General features: G+C 41.2%; 1 protein-coding gene across 2 annotated transcripts in view; it reads left to right on the top strand.

Annotated features, from left to right (window-relative positions):
* Positions 1-18,793, top strand: part of CTTNBP2 (cortactin binding protein 2) — a 168,895-nt gene that overhangs the window by 79,316 nt on the left and 70,786 nt on the right. For both annotated transcript variants that reach the window (XM_066362548.1, XM_066362547.1), the window contains exons 5-8: positions 5,997-6,200; positions 7,977-8,076; positions 11,478-11,628; positions 15,907-16,161. In XM_066362548.1, the coding sequence (XP_066218645.1) occupies positions 5,997-6,200; positions 7,977-8,076; positions 11,478-11,628; positions 15,907-16,161 (710 nt within the window). The remainder of the gene's footprint in view (positions 1-5,996; positions 6,201-7,976; positions 8,077-11,477; positions 11,629-15,906; positions 16,162-18,793) is intronic.

The following is an 18,793-nucleotide window of genomic DNA, read 5'->3' as shown; positions in this document are numbered from 1 at the left end:
CTTTTCCAACTATAAGCTGTACCCTTGAAATTAAGTTCCTTTGGAGGCTATCCTCATATTTCAGGGGCAGAATTGGACCCAGCAGGGGCGTTGATGTTAGTCGGATCTGTGCTGGAGTCTGGGCTCTGCTACTGACAACTGTGTTTTCTTGAACTGAGCGAGTTTTCTCATTGGAACTCATGCTACTAATGTGGGGAAGGTGACTATTAGGGGGATTTAATATAACAAGTGTGAAGAGCTTAGATCGGCATGAGTGATGAATAAACAGAGGTGATGTTCCTGCTTCAGTAATATCATTGCTGAAAGTGTTTTTTGAAAATTTGCTTTAGAAACAACTTCAATATTACTTCGTGATGTCTTTATGATCATTCAGCATTCCATATATACATGGAATATACATATATATATATATTAACCCAAGATTGTATTGCTGAGCTGGATAGCCTTCTCCTGGCCTGAAATGACGTTGGTCATTTCGCATAAGGTACACTCACCCTCAAAGGAGGGATTTTGCTGCCGTTCAGGAAAATTGGAGTGAGCTATATGATTGTCAGGCAGTCGCAAAACAGAAGTTCCGAAGCTGTTCAGAGCAGTGGAGTGTTATTGACATAAATGCACAAACTGTAAAACAGGAAACCTGTCCTGGGATGTATAAATTTTGTCAGTTTTTAAAAACTACAGAGCTGTCTTTGCTTTGTAACTTGATGCTTTGCCAGTAGTTGCTTTGGTCATGGCTGTGCTTCAGGGATCAGCGGCAAGTGGCATTGGGTTTCAGTAGAAAAGTTTTAAAACCAGGATCTGCGATGGAGGATTTTAAGTTAACCTTTGAAGTCAAAGAATTCCTAGTCCATTATACATGGTAGGCAAAAGTAGGTTTATAGTTGTGAGTATGCAAAACAGAGTTAATTATTGTATTATTATTTATTAATTACTGTGCTATTTTCTTTTTATTTTTTTTAAGCAAGAGAGAGAGACAGGAAGGGGAAGAGAGACAGAAAAGGTAGAGAGATGAGAAGCATCAACTTGTAGTTGTAGCACTTTATCTGTTCATTGATTGGTTCTCGTGTGAGCCTTCACTGGAAGGCTCCAACCCAGCCAGTGACTCCTTGTTCAGGCTAGCCCCCTTGGGTTCAAGCCAGCGACCTATGGGCTGAAACCAGTCATGACATGACATGGGGTCATGTATATGATCCCATGGTCAAGCCCACGACTCCAAACTCAAGCTGGATGAACCTGCGCTCAAGCTGGTGACCTTGGGGTTTCAAACTTGGGTCCTTAGCATCCCAGGTTGACACTCTCTCCACTGCACCACCACAAGTTAGGTATGTGTTCTTTTCCTATTAGCAACTGTAAACCTACTTTTGCTCACTCCTGTATAGTCACCAGAATGGCCTGCGTAGGGTACAACAAAATTTCAGATAAAAGGAGCCATCTGAAAATGCCCTTGACTTGTGCCTAGAGAGTTAAAGAATACATAGTAGAACCAAAGAAGTAGCAGCCCCTGAAAATGCATGAAGCTGGTTCCTTCTTTTCTGTTCTCTGATTTTATAATTTGCCCAAAGCATTTTTGGAACTGCAAGATTACCTTTGGTGGGATAACAGATTTCTATTCCATTTAATTAGGAAAGGTGGCTTATTAGTAGAAATGGAGGCAGAGGAGGTTGTTAGTCAGCAAGTGTTTACTGTAAATAGGTAGTGTATTCCGGGAATGGAAATTCATTATTATATAATGGGGGTGTCTAACTCCATTACATAATGATGGAGTTATGACCTACCTCCAGGGGGTAGGTCAGCCTAAATTTTCTAAATGAGATACAGGATTTGGACTCTGTTTTCCATTTAGATTGCCCTATTTTTGCCACCATGCCCATTGGAAATAGGAAGCACCAGACCTCCCTCTGTCCTGCTTCTTAACCCCTCTATGCCTGGGTGAGTTTGTGCCTCTCCAGACTATGAGCTCATTGGAGGGTATTGCTCTCCTAAGCAGCCATTGATGCCATTGTGGTTGGTAAGAGCAAGGCCTGGGACAGAGCACGGCTGCTAAATGCTTGGCAGCTGTCTGTTCCAGTGTTTGTGGTGGAAATAGCACCAGACTGAGTGTAAGAAGCAAGGTTTGCCCGTTCCTGCCCCTTTCTAGGTATCACCCTCAGGAGAAAATTCTCTCAGAGCCCTTTGTTTTTCCATCTAAAAATGAAAGCATTGAACCAAAAAGTAATAGTAGTTGTAAACCTAAAAGATTGTTGAATTTTCAAACAAAAGTTCACTACCTCTCCCTCCATGGAGAACCACTAGATCCCAGGATCTTTCCAACTCTAAAATTCTGTGTTTCCATGTCAGCTTCTATTTATGATAAACAATTATGGTTAGTAAAGCACTGAGAAGGTCACAGTGACCAAGGATGCCATTTCAATGAATTATGTGGTGAATCACTCCAACTCGATTAACAATTAATTGTTATGGCCAAATGCTAAAACTTTAAATCACATTTTAAATTCTAAATAAATGACATTCTCTTGTTCCTCCTGAACTGGTCAAGTGAATAAATTTAAATTGTCAGATGAATAGAAGCCTAAACCAGAAATCACTCAGGCAGCTGAGTTTCCATACCCTTGGACAGTTTTTTTTTATTTTGTTCTATTTTGTTTGATTTGATTTAATTTGGTTCAGACTTTTTTTTCTTATGTAAACATACATTTTAAAAATTATTCTCCACGATGATTGGCTTAAAGGCTAAATCAGAGAGCGAGATTGATCTGAGCTATGACATGAACCTTCTCTGCCCTCTGAAGCTGATGCCAGAAGCTGTTCGCCGCTCTTCCTTCTGCCACAGATGTTCTGTGTGTCCCTTCATTTCCGGGTGTTCTGTGAGCTGCTCACCCTTACTGATGTTTGCACATGACATGCCAAGCTGAATGACCTCCTAACAGCATCCAAGTAGCTGTATGACCACGGATCTGTTTTATCATTACTTAACCATTATGTAAAAAGTCAATGCAATGTTAGATTTTTCAATTGTTGGGAATTTCAAGTGAGTAATAAATGCTCATGGTAAAGTTTTATTTTCCTCTTCTAGTAGGATTTATTACAATAACTTCAGTAGTGCTAGAGAAAATGGGGAAAGATAGTGCTGATAAAAATTTTATTTAAACTTTAACAATACTTGGTATTTATAGATTGTTTTTCTTTGTAAATCATTTTTGAATTGATTGATTCTTGAGAGACAGAAGGAGGTGGGGGAGGGAGAGAAGTAGTGATTGTGTTGTTCCATTTAGTTGTGCATTCATTAGTCATCTCCCGTATGTGCCCTGACCAGGGATAGAACCTGCAACCTTGCTGTTCTGGGACAACACTCTAACCACTGAGCTAGCCAGCAAGGGTCATAAATCATTTTTAAAATGAATTATAAACCTCCAAAAAAATAAGAAAATTACTATATATTTTTCAGCAGTTTTGTACAACAGAACTATAACACTCTTGTGTGGTCTACAGATTGAGAAAATTTTTGAATAAAACATTCTATCTTTCAGAGAGTGTTTCATTAAAAATAGGATTTCCCAGGAAATTATAGCCATAGTTCAATATTTCCATATAAAGCAGTTAAAATATTGTCCCCCAAAGCCTAGAATTGTATAGAAAAAAATGAAAATGGAAACCCAAAAGAATAGCAAACCATTTAATATATACCTGTTGATATTCGTAAAGGGTACTCAATAACCAAGAACCCGGCCCTGGCCGGTTGGCTCAGTGGTAGAGCATTGGCCCGGCATGTGGAAGTCCTGGGTTTGATTCCCAGTCAGGGCACACAGGAGAGGCATCCATCTGCTTCTCCACTCTTTCCCCTCTCCTTTCTCTCTGTCTCTCTCTTTCCCTCCCACAGCCAGGGCTCCATTGGAGCAAAGTTGGCCTGGGCACTGAGGAAGGCTCCATGGCCTCCGCCTCAGCACTAGAATGGCCCTGGTTGCAACAGAGCAACAACGTGGATGGGCAGAGCATCACCCCCTGGTGGGCATGCCGGGCAGATCCCAGTCAGATGCATGTGAGAGTCTGTCTCTCTGCCTCCCTGCTTCTCACTTCAGAAAAATACAAAAAATAAAAATAAAAAATAACCAAGAACCCTTGGATGAAATAGAAGGAAATATAGAGGGAGAGAAAGGGGGAGGGAGGAAAGGGAGAAGAAGAGAGGGAAGCAAAAGACAAAGCCTGGGAAGGAAAGAAAGAAGGGCAGAGAGGAGAAAGCGCGTGCGCCCCCACATCCTCCTGTCCTCCTGTCCCAAAGGACCGCAGTGCAGCGCCTTCATGTTGCCTTTGTGTTTGCTTTGTAAACAGTTTCACACCTTGGTGTTCACAGTCTTTCTGTCTATCATCCATTTCTGACAAGTACTGATTTAATATTTGTGGGCTTGCTTTTTTGTTTATTTTTTAAAAAAATACAAAAGGATAAATCGTAGCAGAGAGGAGCCTTCTTGTAAGTATAAAGTAAAAATCGAACTTTCGTAAGAAGAGCTAATGAATATCAGTGGAATATATCACACAGTTTAGATAAATATTTAATTTAATGAGCCTTGGAATTCTGTATGTCATTACAGTCTAATAGGGTAAAGCAATAAATTATTTATGGACCCAAATAAATTGAGTATGAAGATATAATACCCAGCTTTTAATAGGCCGTTTTGATTTTATTTGTATAAAGTGCTTTGCTTATTACAAAGAATTTTTAAAATACTGAGAAATCCTTTGATATGTACTCTTAGTATTAAAAGAATTTAGGGCCAATAATTAAGATTCAGTTTTTAAGAATTGAATATTACAGACATAGTAATGTAATAACCATATACCTAGAATGTTACCCTGATATCAATATGCAGAGATGATAAAAGATCTATTATATGTCTTTACATGGAGTGTTACCAGATATATGTAGAGACTCGACCCTGAGGACTGACAACGTGCACATAGGCCTTATGTGCTCACCTGCCTGGCTTGGAGGTGTTTGAGGCTCCAGACGGAAGAAACTAAAATGATGTCTTTTGAAAGTTAATCGTATTTAAGCATAAAACCGACAAAATACCTTTATGTCACATTAAATAAATATTTTTACTTTACTATTTTTACAGCTTTTTGATCAAGGAAGAATTCAGAAACTTTTCCATGCTATATGCAGCCGACTTCACACACTTAACAGATTCTCGTCTAAAGCTGCTAAATACTGATGAGAAATCTAACTATGATAACTCTTACGATTTTTGTTAAGTCTGTATGTACAGTGTCCTGTTTTGTTGGCTGATTAAAAATTCCTGGAACATGTTTAAAAGACGGCCAGATGATGCAGTCGTCCAGATTGTGTCAATTCCTTGTGCTGGTCTATTTTACATAGAATTGGGGGGGGTGGGGGGGGGGGCTTTCCGTTAGCTGTTGATACTGAATAGTAGTTGACTCTCCATTACTTTTATTTTCAAATAAGGGAATTCAAGGAGTATAAGTAGATTCCTTGACAGTATTTGGTCCATCTGATTGGTTTATGTAAAATTACCTTGGAAACATTGTCAAAAAAGGAAAATCTCTATCTCTTACAATTATTTCTATCTTATCCATAGAGATATCAAGTCACTGCTTTAGACTGATATTGAAATCGAAAAAATCTATACATAATTTCAAAATTCAAGTTATTTTTAAGAGGAATTTAAACTTTAAAAATGAGACAGCCATCTTAGTTTCTTAAAAACCAATCCCTTCTTTAATCCTTATCTGTGTAAGATTGGTGTCTAAAAATAATCCATCATCATGTATGTTAATTTAATTTAGCAGATATAAGATTGAAATAACAGTCCAGATTTATGCTAAGTAAATATTAACAGATTGATAATGTTAGAAACCACGTAATCCTCTAGAAGTACGTGTTCATATGTCTGTGTGTGTATGTCATTCAGAAAAGAGCGGGTAATGTCTGCCACTTGTCCACGCTCCTACTCTCTAACTAGGGTCACTTTAACCCACAGGCTGGTCACCCTCCCTAACCCCTTTGCTAACGAGTGGTGGTCCTGCCCCCCTGGCTGGCAGGCCCACCCTTCTTCAGCAAGCTGCTGCCCAGGGAAATGTCACTTTATTATCATTGCTGCTTAATGAAGAAGGACTGGATATTAATTACTCCTGTGAAGATGGCCATTCTGCCTTGTATTCTGCTGCTAAGAATGGACATACAGGTAAAGATTGTGATGCTATTACCTCATTACACCCCCGCTTGCAAAAGGACGGAGAGCCACAAACACTTGTAACCACTGTCATGAGCAAAAGGTTCACTCTGGTTTCAGTTTCCCCTTACAAGTAGCAGTGGATAATTTTTTTACATGATGTAAAGATTTTGTAAACATTTTTAAATATTCAAATTATACAGTTCTATGATAATGTAACTTTTCTTTTGGTGGCTAGCAAAAAGGAATTGTTTTATGCACAAGAAAATGTGTATGTAGAAATTTTTTTTTTTTTGTATTTTTCTGAAGTTGGAAACGGGGAGGCAGCCAGACAGACTCCTGCATGCGCCCGACCGGGATCCACCTGGCACACTCTGCCCACCAGGGGGCGATGCTCTGCCCATCTGGGGCGACGCTCTGCCGCAACCAGAGCCATTCCAGCACCCAAGGCAGAGGCCACAGAGCTATCCTCAGCACCTGGGCCAACCTTGCTCCAATGGAGCCTCGGCTGCGGGAGGGGAAGAGAGAGAAAGAGAGGAAGGAGAGGGGGAGGAGTGGAGAAGCAGATGGGCACCTCTCCTGTGTGCCCTGGCCGGGAATCGAACCCGGGTCTCCCGCATGCCAGGCCGACGCTCTACCACTGAGCCAACCGGCCAGGGCCTGTATGTAGAAATTTTAAGTCTAGTAACTGTAAAGCAGTTTTTAGAAAGAAGCCTCCATCTGTGTTTACTTTGGTCAAGACAAAATAGCCCTAATTTGTCTGTTAGAAATACCGATGTGTGTGAAAGCCAAAACATCTGAACTTGAGCACATGCCAGAGAGGTAAAGTTTTAGTGGTTACAAGAGGTCATGGGTCTGAAGTTCTGTAGTTGAAACAAATTATAGTTCTTTGGATTTTTGTAAAAAGCCAAGAAGTTGTACAGCTATAAATGAATATTGATGAAGTCTGGGAATTATCTTATTTTCTTACCATACCAATCCTATAGTCAGGTAAACATAAGGTAGTGAAGAAAAAGATGATTTGACTGCAAATGCAAAGTCAAATAGCACTGCCTTTGGAAGCTATATGATTGTCAATTAATTCAGATAGTGTGGCTTCCTTAGAAGTCTCCAGAGCTTTACTGTGTTCAGGTGGATTAAATGGAAGATTCTAATGAGCTAAGATGGTAGCTCATTAGTTTAAAAGTACGTTGGAATTCTTTTTTACTTTAAAAGCGCTATGGGAATTTTCTTTAATATGGAGAAATCAAATCTAGTAAATTACAAGAGGAACATGAGGTCCAGGTGCTGTTTACGTCTGAGTCAGGTGATTTTCTGTGGGTTCACCTTGACCCTCATTCATGGAGTTAAGTGTAGGATGACCACCACACAAAAGCATTTTAAAGATTAAATAAAATATAAGAATTTTTCTCAATATAAAGAATGGTATTTCAAATTGGTAAATGGATTTGGTTTTCTATCCACTAATGTTATTTCATGGGATAGCCTGGTGGAAAATCTGGTCAAGTGTTTTCTGACACATGACAGACAAATCTCTCAACTCATCAGCAACTCTTCCCAAAGTGCTAAGAGAAAAAAACCATGTCTTAGGTGGTGAGTCTGGGGTATTACAGTCTTCAGGAGAAGGGGCCGCTTTCCCCATACATGGTCTGGAGTCTGACGTCTGCCTTGGTAGAACTGTCAGATGAACCATGCATGGCAGAGCTCTTTTTCATTTAGTGTCTGTCTACAGCTTGTAGAAATTTGACTCACCAAAACTCTAAAGTCGCTGTCTCTTAAAATCCATAGATTGTGTGAGTTTGCTGCTGAATGCAGAAGCCCGAGTCGATGCTGCTGATAAAAACGGCTTCACACCCTTGTGTGTTGCAGCTGCTCAGGGACATTTCAAGTAAGTGATGCTCTTGTTTGGATTTTCTTTATGAAAAGAGGTTCTTTCTAATTTTCACACATGTTTTAGTTTCAGCTGAATGTATACACTAGTGCTTGAAATCTATTGCCAGACAAGTTTACTAAATAATTTTGAGGATTTAAACCCAAAGTAGGATCCTAAATTTGTTCTTCCTAATAATTCAAGAATTGTATACAAGGGAAGTGAAGAAGAGAAACATACTGTATTCAAACCCCATGAATGAATTTGATTCTGAAGATAATCTTTGTCTTTCTTTGAGAGAGAGAGAGAGACAGACAGGCACAGATAGACAGGAAGGGAGGGAGATGAGAAATATCAACTAGCAGTTGCAGCACTTTAGATATTCATTGATTGCTTTCTCATATGTGCCTTGACCAGGGTTTGGGGAGGGGACCCAGCAGAGCCAGTAACCCCTTGCTCAAGCCAGCAACTTTGGGCTTCAAGCCATTGACCTTTGGGCTCAAGCCAGTGAACATGGGGTCATGTCTATGATCCCACACTCAAGCTGTTGACCCCTCACTCAAGCTGGTGAGCCCATTCAAGCCACATGAGCCTGCGCTTAAGCTGGAGACCTTGGGGTTTTAAACCTGGGTCCTCTCGTCTCAGCCGATGCTCTATCCACTGCACCACCGCCTGGTCAGGTAAGAGGATAATCATTTGATAATACATGTATCAACATATATGTGGTAATAGAATGGACTTTGTTCTTCACTCTTTCCCACCACTCCAACACAAAGAAGCTTTGTTACTTATGATGGCATTAAAAGTAAAACGTAGAACTGTAGTATTCGTAACAAACGTAACTCCCTAGTAGCAATTTATTCAGTATTAAATATTAGTTATTTACCTTGTTTTGTTTTTTTTTAATGAAGCAGAGCCTGACCAGGTGGTGGCGCAGTGGATAGTGTGTTGAACTGGGATGCAGAGGACCCATGTTCAAGACCCCAAGGTTGCCAGCTTGAGTGCAGGCTCATTTGGCTTGAGCAAAAAGCTCACCAGCTTGGACCCAAGGTCGCTGACTCGAGCAAGGGGTTACTTGGTCTGCTGAAGGCCCACGGTCAAGGCACATACGAGAAGGCAATCAATGAACAACTAAGGTGTTGCAACAAAAAATTAATGATTGATGCTTTTTATCTCTCTTCATTCCTGTCTGTCTGTCCCTATCTATCCCTCTCTCTGACTCTCTTTCTGTCTCTGTAAAAAAAAAGAAAAGAAAAAAAAAGAACAGAAATTTTACATACTGAAAGTAATTAGAGCAGAAAACCAGAAGTACCTAACAATGAAAATGTATATAACTTTAGCAATGATTCCTTCAGTAGCTTTACTAAGATAGTTCACCATAGTAACGTTTTGTTGTTGTTGTTTTTTTAATTGAGTCATAGTTTACTAAAACAGAAGGTAGCTAAGTTTTTTTCTCTGCCTGTGCTGACGGGTCAGGTTGCAGTGATTGTGAGCTATTTCCAACTTTTTATGTAACTCTCCTGATGAAATGTTCTTTAACAAATTTTACAGTTCTTAAAATAGGAGTTTTAAGGTTCACACTAGTGTTATTAATTATAAATGGAAATTTTTTTGAGAGAAAGAGACAGAGACAAGAGGGGAGAGAGATGGGAAGCATCAACTCATGCTTGCAGCAATTTTAGTTGTTCATCGATTGCTTCTCCTATGTGCCTTGACTGGGGGGGCTCCAGCCGAGCCAGTGACCCATTGCTCAAGCCAGTGACTGTGGGCTCAAATCAGCAACCTTGGATCCAAGACAGCAATCTTTGGATTCAAGCCAGAGACCTTGGGATCATGTTGATGATCCCACGCTCAAGCTAGCCAGCTCATTCATACTCAAGCTGGCAACCTCAGGGTTTCAAACCTGGGACCTCAGCATTCCTGGTCAACACCCTATTCACTGCGCTACCATCATCAGGCTAAATGGAAATTTCTGAAAATTCAAAATGCATCCTTAAAGTATACATTATTTACTTTTTTCTACATGTCATCACCCTGAGTTATTATTGAGGACGATAGATTTTTCTGTTCCTTTTGCATGTCCTGAGCGCTCAGGTAGGGATTTCCTCTGGGCTGGGCTTTTACCTTTCCTGTCAGCGGGCAGTCCGTTGGGCCCCTCACTTGCAGAGTGTAGTCATAGGAATAGAGACAGGGATAAGCATTACAAAAAGGAAAAGCCGCTGGGGTTAGGGCTGATTAATTTAAATGTGTATGAGATACACACACATATCAATATGTAACTTGTTTTTCAAATTTATATAAACCAAAGGTTGTCAAGGGAAGCCGTGATACATGGAACAGGCTGACAGCCGTCAGAGGGGAGGGGTCTTGGGGGGCTGGGTGAAAGAAGATGAAAGGATTAAGCAAAAAATACATATGGATATAAATATATAAACACATAGACACAGACAACTGGGTAGCGATAGCCAGAGGGAAGGGTGTAGGTGGGCGAAGGGAGAAAAATGGGGACCCAGAGACTTTGCCTGGAGCAAAGGGCGCACGATGCAGTGTGCAGATGATGTTATGTTGAGTTGTACACTTGAAACCTGTATGGTGTTGTGAACCAACGTCACCCCAGTAAATTCAATAAAGACAGAAAACATGCACCTGAAGTTAAAAAAAAAAAAAAGAGGATGTGAATTGCTTCTCAATCGGACTATGATTTAATCTTATTTTCTAAGTTAATATTCATCTAATTTTGTAAACTCAAGCCTTCGTTGGTTAGCTAGTTAGTAAGTGCCACTACTTCTTGAATTTACCTCATTTCTTTCCATCTTGGTTCAGGGCGGTGCGGCTGCTGGGCAGCGTCTTCTTCCTGGTTGCCAGCACCCTCCAGGAGCCGGCGGCCTCCCCTGCCTTCCCCTCGGGCAGCCCTTCCCGGCTCCCCACCGCTTTTTATAGTGGAGGCCATGGTGCCCTGCTGTCTGCGCTATTTATAATTATTTTCTCCAGTGAAAAATCTCAGAATGACTCAGCAGCCTGACTTTTTTCAATGTTCAAACTATTTTGAGCCACAAATAATATATATATATGGCAAGCACAGTTAAATAATTCATTCCAATAACTCCAACTATGTCAGGGACTCCACTTTTACAAGTTGGTGACAGAGAAGAGTCATAGACCAAGTTTTGGCACTTGATCAGGGTTGCTGTTTTCAATTTTCATGGGAGTAATTAAGTTTGTGATTCAAATGTGTCTTCTATCCTTGGTAAAAAGTAGTGTTCATATAATAAGACCCATACTAATTTATGATATATATTTGATATCGATACAAATGCAGAATTATTTTCTCACTGTTATCTATATTTAATGTCTTGGTCAAGTGGCACTTCAGAAATCAATCCCAGCTTCTATATAATTAATCCTAATCTTGTGTTTAGGTGTGTAGAATTATTAATTGCATATGATGCCGACGTTAATCATGCTGCTGATGGGGGACAGACTCCTCTGTACCTGGCTTGTGAAAAGGGAAACAAAGAATGTATCAAACTCTTGTTGGAAGCTGGAGCGGACCGAAGTGTACAAACCAGAGTGAGTACCAGTTTTATGGGGGGTTTTGTTCTATAATTTGCAGTGTGTCTACAAATTCTACAGCTAGAAAAAGAAAATACGTTAAAGAAGAGGGTGCTCAGCTTTGCATTTGCTTTTAGAATGTTGGAGGAGGGAGTGTCTGTCCTCTGAGTCCCTGCTCACAGTCTGTCAGCCCAGCCTGCCCTTCGCCTCTGCACCTCCAATTGTTTAGCTGTGAAACAGGAACATGAATACCTGTGTCCTGGCTTTTTTCAGAATTAGGGGAGATAATAGAGGTATAAGTTTTATTCATTCAACAAATATTTCCTGAGGACCAGCTGTCCTAGGGACTAGAGAGACAGCAGCAACCAAAGTAGTCCTTGCCCTCATCGATCTTATATTCCTTAATTGGGGGAGGAAGCAATAAACAAGCAAGTGAAGAGACAGTAGTTGGATGTTAAGGAGATGTGGTACCCGGGGTGATTGTTTTTCAAGAATTGGCCAGAAAAGGCTTCAGTGAAGATGGGCAGTGGAGCCAAGGCCTGATGGAAGTGAGGGCGTGGCCGCAAAGAGACGAGGAGAGCCGTGTGCCAGGCCTGAGGGACTGAAGTACGGAGGCCTCTGGTACAAGTGTGGCGGCCCCTTCGGTGCACTGCACGGAGGCGGGGCCGTGATGGCGACTCTGAATGAGACTGGATGGTTTTGAACAGAACATGGATGTGGATTAACTCATTTTTATAAGAATCACTTAGCTACAGGGATGAGAATAACTCGCAAGGGTCAGGGGTGCAGAACAGACACAAGGAGGCCGATCAGAAATCTGTTTTTAATCTGGAAGTAATGGTTTGGCTCAAGGTTGAGGGGCAGAGTGAAGATGGTCCAATTCGGGATGTTTCAGGGTGCACTGTGTATTTTATAAAGTGCTATAGAAATAAAGTGGTGGCAATGACAGGAAGAGAAGAAAGTGTTGCACAGTGGCTGAGAGGTCGTGCTCTTAAGTCAGACCTTGTGTCTTGAAGCCTGCTCCCACAATAGTGTGACCTTGGGCAAGTCATCTAACTTCTCTGTTCCTTGGTTGATCACTCTATAAAATGAGGCTAAAATGGTAGCCATTGTTAGGGTATGAAATTAAACAAGCCTATCTGTATAAGATGGTTGGTATTTAAGCCTTTCTCTGTGTACGGTGCCGGGAGTTGTCAGCAGTGAACGGGTGTTGGCTCTCATCCTGGTCATCAGCAGTGTTCTCGTCACTAGCAGGACTGAGCTGTGACGTGTACACGAAAGGGTGTGATGTGTACACGAAAGGGTGTTCTGTGCCGAGACTTGCCCTGCTCTGGAGGACCTTATTTGTGTTGACTTCCTCTGAGGAAGTATGTTTGTTATTGCTACGATTGTACAGCAGCTCACAGAATTCAGGGTCACTGTCTAATTTGCCTCAGAACTTGAAACACTATGTGGGCATCCACTGTAGAACCTAATATGCTGATGTAACTGTCGACTGCACCCCCACGCAGTTCAGATATTGCCTGTGTAAGCTGCACAGGTGAAGGACAGAGGAGCTGACAAATTTATTGGGGAATACCTCTGGCTCAGCCACACGGATGTGCATTTGAAATAAAAGTCCCAATTAACCCTCCGAAATTTGTCTTCATTAAGCTGCTGTGATACATGTGAAGATCGAGGAGTCAGCCCTGGGTACACTGACCTGCGTTTCTCAGCCAGGGACCATCCTAGGGCTGGAGGAGGTCAGGAGCTTCGGCCAGGGTCCAGTTTCCATCAGGCTGAGGCGTTATTTTATTTTTGTTATCACAGCTTCCCAGAATATTAAAGTTGTAATAATCACTACCCTCCAACATACTCCTGATGAAAGGCAAGTGGAGACATTTGAATTTCCAAAGGTATATGTACCCTGGATCTCTTCTGTTAATAGAGAGCTGATGATACCAGGCATCCATTTCACAGAAAACATCCTGAAAATATTTTATGATGAAAAATACATTATCTATTTTATAGATCACTTTTGGATCCTTGGCACTCTTAAGTAATTTCCCCCCAAAAAACAACAATTAATGGTATAACCAAGGATATAAGTTAGATATAAATATTTTTCATTGAATCTTTCTTCTACAACTTAAAAAAAATCTATTTAATTTTCAAAAATTTGAGAAAATAGTCCAGTGATATACTTATTCATGTTATTCATATATTGATCTAAGAAATCTACGGTGTTACACACACAATTTCATTATAAAATTATGAAGTTCTACCGTGCAGGTGAAAATGAACTTGACATCACTAAGCTGAATGAAAATTAAGTAGAGCCACAGAAAAGATAACCTCATCCTGTGAGGTGAGAACACAGAAAGCCATGCTCAAGCGAGTTGCTGAGCTGGACAAAGTTCTCGGATGTACAGAAGTAAACAGGAGAATTGGTAGAGGATTTTAAGGGAATAATTATTTCTTGTGACTTAAGAAGATATTATGGGAGAATGGAAGGTTGTTTTTCCAGATCAGTTGCATGATGTTTATAATGTAATTTAGGGTAAATTAGGCCCATTTAAAAGCACTTATACTCTGGTGCCCATGGAAAACAGATACCGCAGCCCCACAAGGGACAAGCCATGAAATGCCTTACCTGGCTGGAGCCCTCCAGAGCCCCTCCAAGAATAATGCAGTATCCCAGTTACTGCGCCCGTGGCCTCGTCTCAGCCCAGCTGACCTTACTGGTATGCGGTACAAAAGTCACATTATCAAGGGACAGTGTAAGCAAATGATCAGACAAGTGAGTCTAAATGTAAATTGTTACCATTGAATGTCTAGTTTTCTCTCTTTTACCCTATTTTTTTGAAGTGTGCAGAAACTCACTGAAAAATAGTATAGCAATGTGAATTATTACATGTATTTCACATAGCAATGTGAAATACATGCCAAAGGGAAAACAAAGGTAGGAAAAGAGTATGAAGCCAAAACTCAGATCACCAAAATAAAGTTCAGTTTTTTCATGAAAGTCTTAAAAATCTAATGAAGACAAGTACCTGAGTAGAAGGGAGACCCATCTTTATAGAAAACATCAAAGACTCTGCAGGGGACCGAGGTTTTCCCTAGAATAGTGCTTGTCAGGCTTTGGTGTGTCAGGATCACAGATGTTTGTTAAGCCACAGACTGCTCAGTCCCACCCAAAGAGCTTCCAGTTCTGTAGGTTGGGTGATGCTCAAGAATTTGCATTTCTATCAAGCTTTTCAGGTGATGCTGTTGCTGCTGGTCTTGGGACCACTCCTGAGCACCACTGCCCTAGAAAAGAGTGGAGTACAACCTAGCAACCAGCTAAGTGGTTGATTGAGGCTGAAGATATAACATAGTCTGGATCAGGAGTAGTCAACCTTTTTATACCTACTGCCCACTTTCGTACCTCTGTTAGTAGTAAAATTTTCTATAATTAGAAAATAAATTATAAAATTTATAAAGCAGTTACAGCAAGTTATAGCATATAATAATAATTACTTACCAAGTACTTTATATTGGATTTTCACTAAGTTTGACAGAATAAATCTTTATAAAACAACTTACTATAGTTAAATCTATCTTTTTTATTTATACTTTGGTTGCTCCATTACTGCCCACCATGAAAGCTGGAATGCCCACTAGTGGGCGGTAGGGACCAGGTTGACTACCACTGGTCTAGATAATGGGCCCAGTCATGTCAGTCAGAACATTTTCTAAGCTTGCATGTGTCAGTGACCCACTGCAATCACAAAGCACTCAATGGAGGCCCATGGGCACCCCAGGCAGTAATTCAGCTTGTTTCTCCTCTATATCTACCTTCTCCTTATTATCTACAATCACCTGGAATCATTGACATAAAATTTTAAGATCACTAGAATTAGGACTTTGCTCTTTAAGTAAAACTGGCTAATAATAGCGTTCATTTAGCACATTACTAATAACTCTGTAGTACACATTTTTTAAAATCTTTTTATGCTAAAGTTAATTCTCTTTTGTACTATTAAATTGAGATTTTGTTTTTCATACATTATACTTTTACCGGCCTGGGTAGTACCCACTCACTCCAGATGGTAAACTATTAAGTGGAAGTTCTTACAAAGTAGCAAACACGAGTCATAGCAATGGGAAATACTCTTATTAACAGGAGTCAGAGAACTTGACTCAACTCATCAATGATATTCAGAATTGGAATGCCTGCTTTTCCCAGCCAGTGGTCCATCCCCAGGAACTTTAAATAACACTGTTCTCAATACTAATGTTGCAATCAACCGTTCACCCTGCTCATTTTATTTTCAGGATGGCTGGACACCAGTCCACGCAGCTGTGGATGCTGGTAATGTGGACAGCCTCAACCTTCTGATGTACCATAGAGCACCTGCTCTCAGGAATTCCTTGAATGAGGAGGAGGCCAAGTCGGATGTCTTTGACTTGGATCACAGAGAAGAGAGTGCTGAAGGCCCCACCAGACCTGCTCTGCCTGCAGACCTCCTTAACCACGCCAACAGGGAGGGCTGGACTGCTGCCCATGTCGCTGCTTCAAAGGGCTTTAAGGTACGTCTGGTAGCAGCTGACCCAGGTTCGCAGTTGTAACTGGATGCGTGGCAAAGTTGTCGGCTGTTGACTGGGTGTACATCAGTTGAATAATAGGAGACTGAGTGATACCATTGCAGGAGATGATTAGCTTCCTATATGAACTGATTTTTGTCTCTCTGGGAGATATTTATAGTCAACAGTATATGAGACTTTTCATAAAAAATAAGGAGTTTGTTAACAAGAAACATGAGAGCTATTTTAGACATTTTCATCTACAGTTAGGGGGGGAAATTCGGTATTGATTGGGCCCACTGGGTTATTTTATTCAGCACCATCCCAGTTGGAGGGAGGACAGGACTCAGATGCATGTCCTCTAATGTGAGTGGTTCCGTTACACCCCATCTGCACCATCCTAAAAGAGGGAGCTCTGGATTTCACTCATCAGTTAGACTTGAAAAAGATTCTAATTATTAAGAAAATAACAGGACACAGTGGCCCGTCCATTTATTTTTCTTTTTCTATTTAAGCCACTTTGGAAAGAATGTGCTCTAGCAATGATGAGGCACTCGAAGCTCCTGAGTGCGGGCACTGTATGCATGCTGTCATTTGCAAGAGTCATTATGCCACTAGGTAATGCCCAGTCCAGTGGCAAAGCTGCAGGGTACAGGACAACTGTAAGATAAGGGAAGAAAACAAATTAAAACAAGGTAATAGAATATCAGCTATAATTGAAAATAGATTTTCTTAAAAAGCAGGGTAATAGACATGGTTGGAACAGTGTAAAAATGCATGTTTTAATTTTTGTGGGAAAAAGGGAGAGAAGGCACATATTTCAGAAAGCAGAGTTGCAGAGATGTTGGGCTCAGAAATGACTCATTCTAGGGGAGAGAGGAATTACTTGGAGCCTTGCAGAGTGGGTTAATTTTCCAACATCCCTGGGAAAAGGAGTAGTTCAGATGCAGGGAGCAGGAGGAACAGAGAGTGGGCAGCAGCCCTGGCCGAGCCGAGGAAAAGCAGGGAGGAGTCGTCAAACTGGACCGGGAGCCTCACAGGTGTCGTGGGCCTTCGGTGACACATTAAGGAGTTTGGGCTTTTTTATTAGTCAGAGTAAAGCCATTGAAAGGTTTGACACAAAGAGGCAAAATTATCAGCTGCTAGTTTGAGTTGGTTAATTTGGCAATAACATTTCGGAGATGGGAGATTTTGAAAAAGTGGGTATCGGGGAGAGAGACGAGGATTCTGGAAAGGTGGGTATCAGGGAGAGAGACGAGGATTCTGGAAAGGTGGGTATCAGGGAGAGAGACGAGGATTATGGAAAGGTGGGTATCGGGGAGAGAGACGAGGATTCTGGAAAGGTGGGTATCAGGGAGAGAGACGAGGATTCTGGAAAGGTGGGTATCAGGGAGAGAGACGAGGTTCAAGATGAGACCATTAGGAGAACTAGTAAGGGATGTTATAGACCAGAAATGCCCAAGAATTGAAGACAGATGAGATACAGGAAATGAGGGAGCTGAAAAGAAGGGTGACAGTAATGTTCCCAGAAAGAGAAGAGAGGTGTCATTGTGATCCCAGATAGAATGTGGGTGTAGGCATGCTGAATTAAGTGCGGTGATATGTTCATCCAGATGGAGACATCGGAGAATAAATAGCAAAGATGTGCATTTGGTTGGGCAACTTCCTGTTATTGTGTTCTAGAAAAGAAGCTGTTCATTTTGGACTTTGTTTTCCTATTTTTTTAAAGTGAGGAAAAGGCATGATTTGGTTTAATGTGGAAGTATTGTTCATTAGCAGTTTTTCTTTTCCATTTTATTATTTAACAAAAAACAAAAATTTTGTGAACTTAATATATATGTATTTATTGATTTGAATGTAATAGCATCTGACATAAAAGTTTTTAGGAGATAAAGATGGGAAATGTTTATATTAGAAACTATACAGCTAATCTAAGACAGTGAGTGAATCTTATTTGGTGGTTGGAAGGGATGTGCCCGGGGTAGTTTGTAACCAGTCTTCACCCCCTTGAGAAAATCTCTGCCTATAGAGCAATATGTTACTGATTAGAGTGGGTGTACATGCGTTCAACCTGAAAGAAAAAAAAAGACAAAACAAAACCTGAGCTTGCTGATCTAGAACTTAGCCAAGGAACCGCTCCCGCTAGGTGGAGAGAGGAGCACGCTCCTGGCGTGAGTCACTGCAGCGTAGGGCGTTTCTGTTGTAGCTCAGCTCTTTAAATCTGAGTCCTTATTCATCCTGGTGCTTTTGGTAATCAAGGATCATATTTGATCTTCATGGGTCCCCAAATCCCTGGCAAATGTGGGTGCACTGTCAGTCATTGTTGAGTCAAGGGAACTGTGACCTTTCTCACGTAGAATGTGTCTCTCCCTGGACTTGAAGAAGCAGGTGATGGCCCTGGTCAGTTGGCTCAGTAGATATTGTGTCAGCCCAACGTGCAAATGTCCCAGGTTTGATCCCCAGTCAGGGCACACATAAGAAGTGACCATCTGCTTATTTTCCCCTCCCTCTCCCCCTTCTCTCTCTCTTCCCCGCCCACAGTCAGTGGCTCCATTGGTTTGAGCGTCAGTTCCAGGTGCTGAGGATAGCTCAGTTGATTCCAGCGTGGTCCCCAGATGGGGGTTGCCTGGTGGATCCC

This window comes from Saccopteryx leptura, chromosome 2 (assembly GCF_036850995.1).
Source record: "Saccopteryx leptura isolate mSacLep1 chromosome 2, mSacLep1_pri_phased_curated, whole genome shotgun sequence".
Classification (NCBI taxonomy): Eukaryota; Metazoa; Chordata; class Mammalia; order Chiroptera; family Emballonuridae; genus Saccopteryx; species Saccopteryx leptura.
The sequence above is the reverse complement of the archived record's forward strand: the minus strand, read 5'-3'. Positions and strand labels throughout refer to the sequence as shown.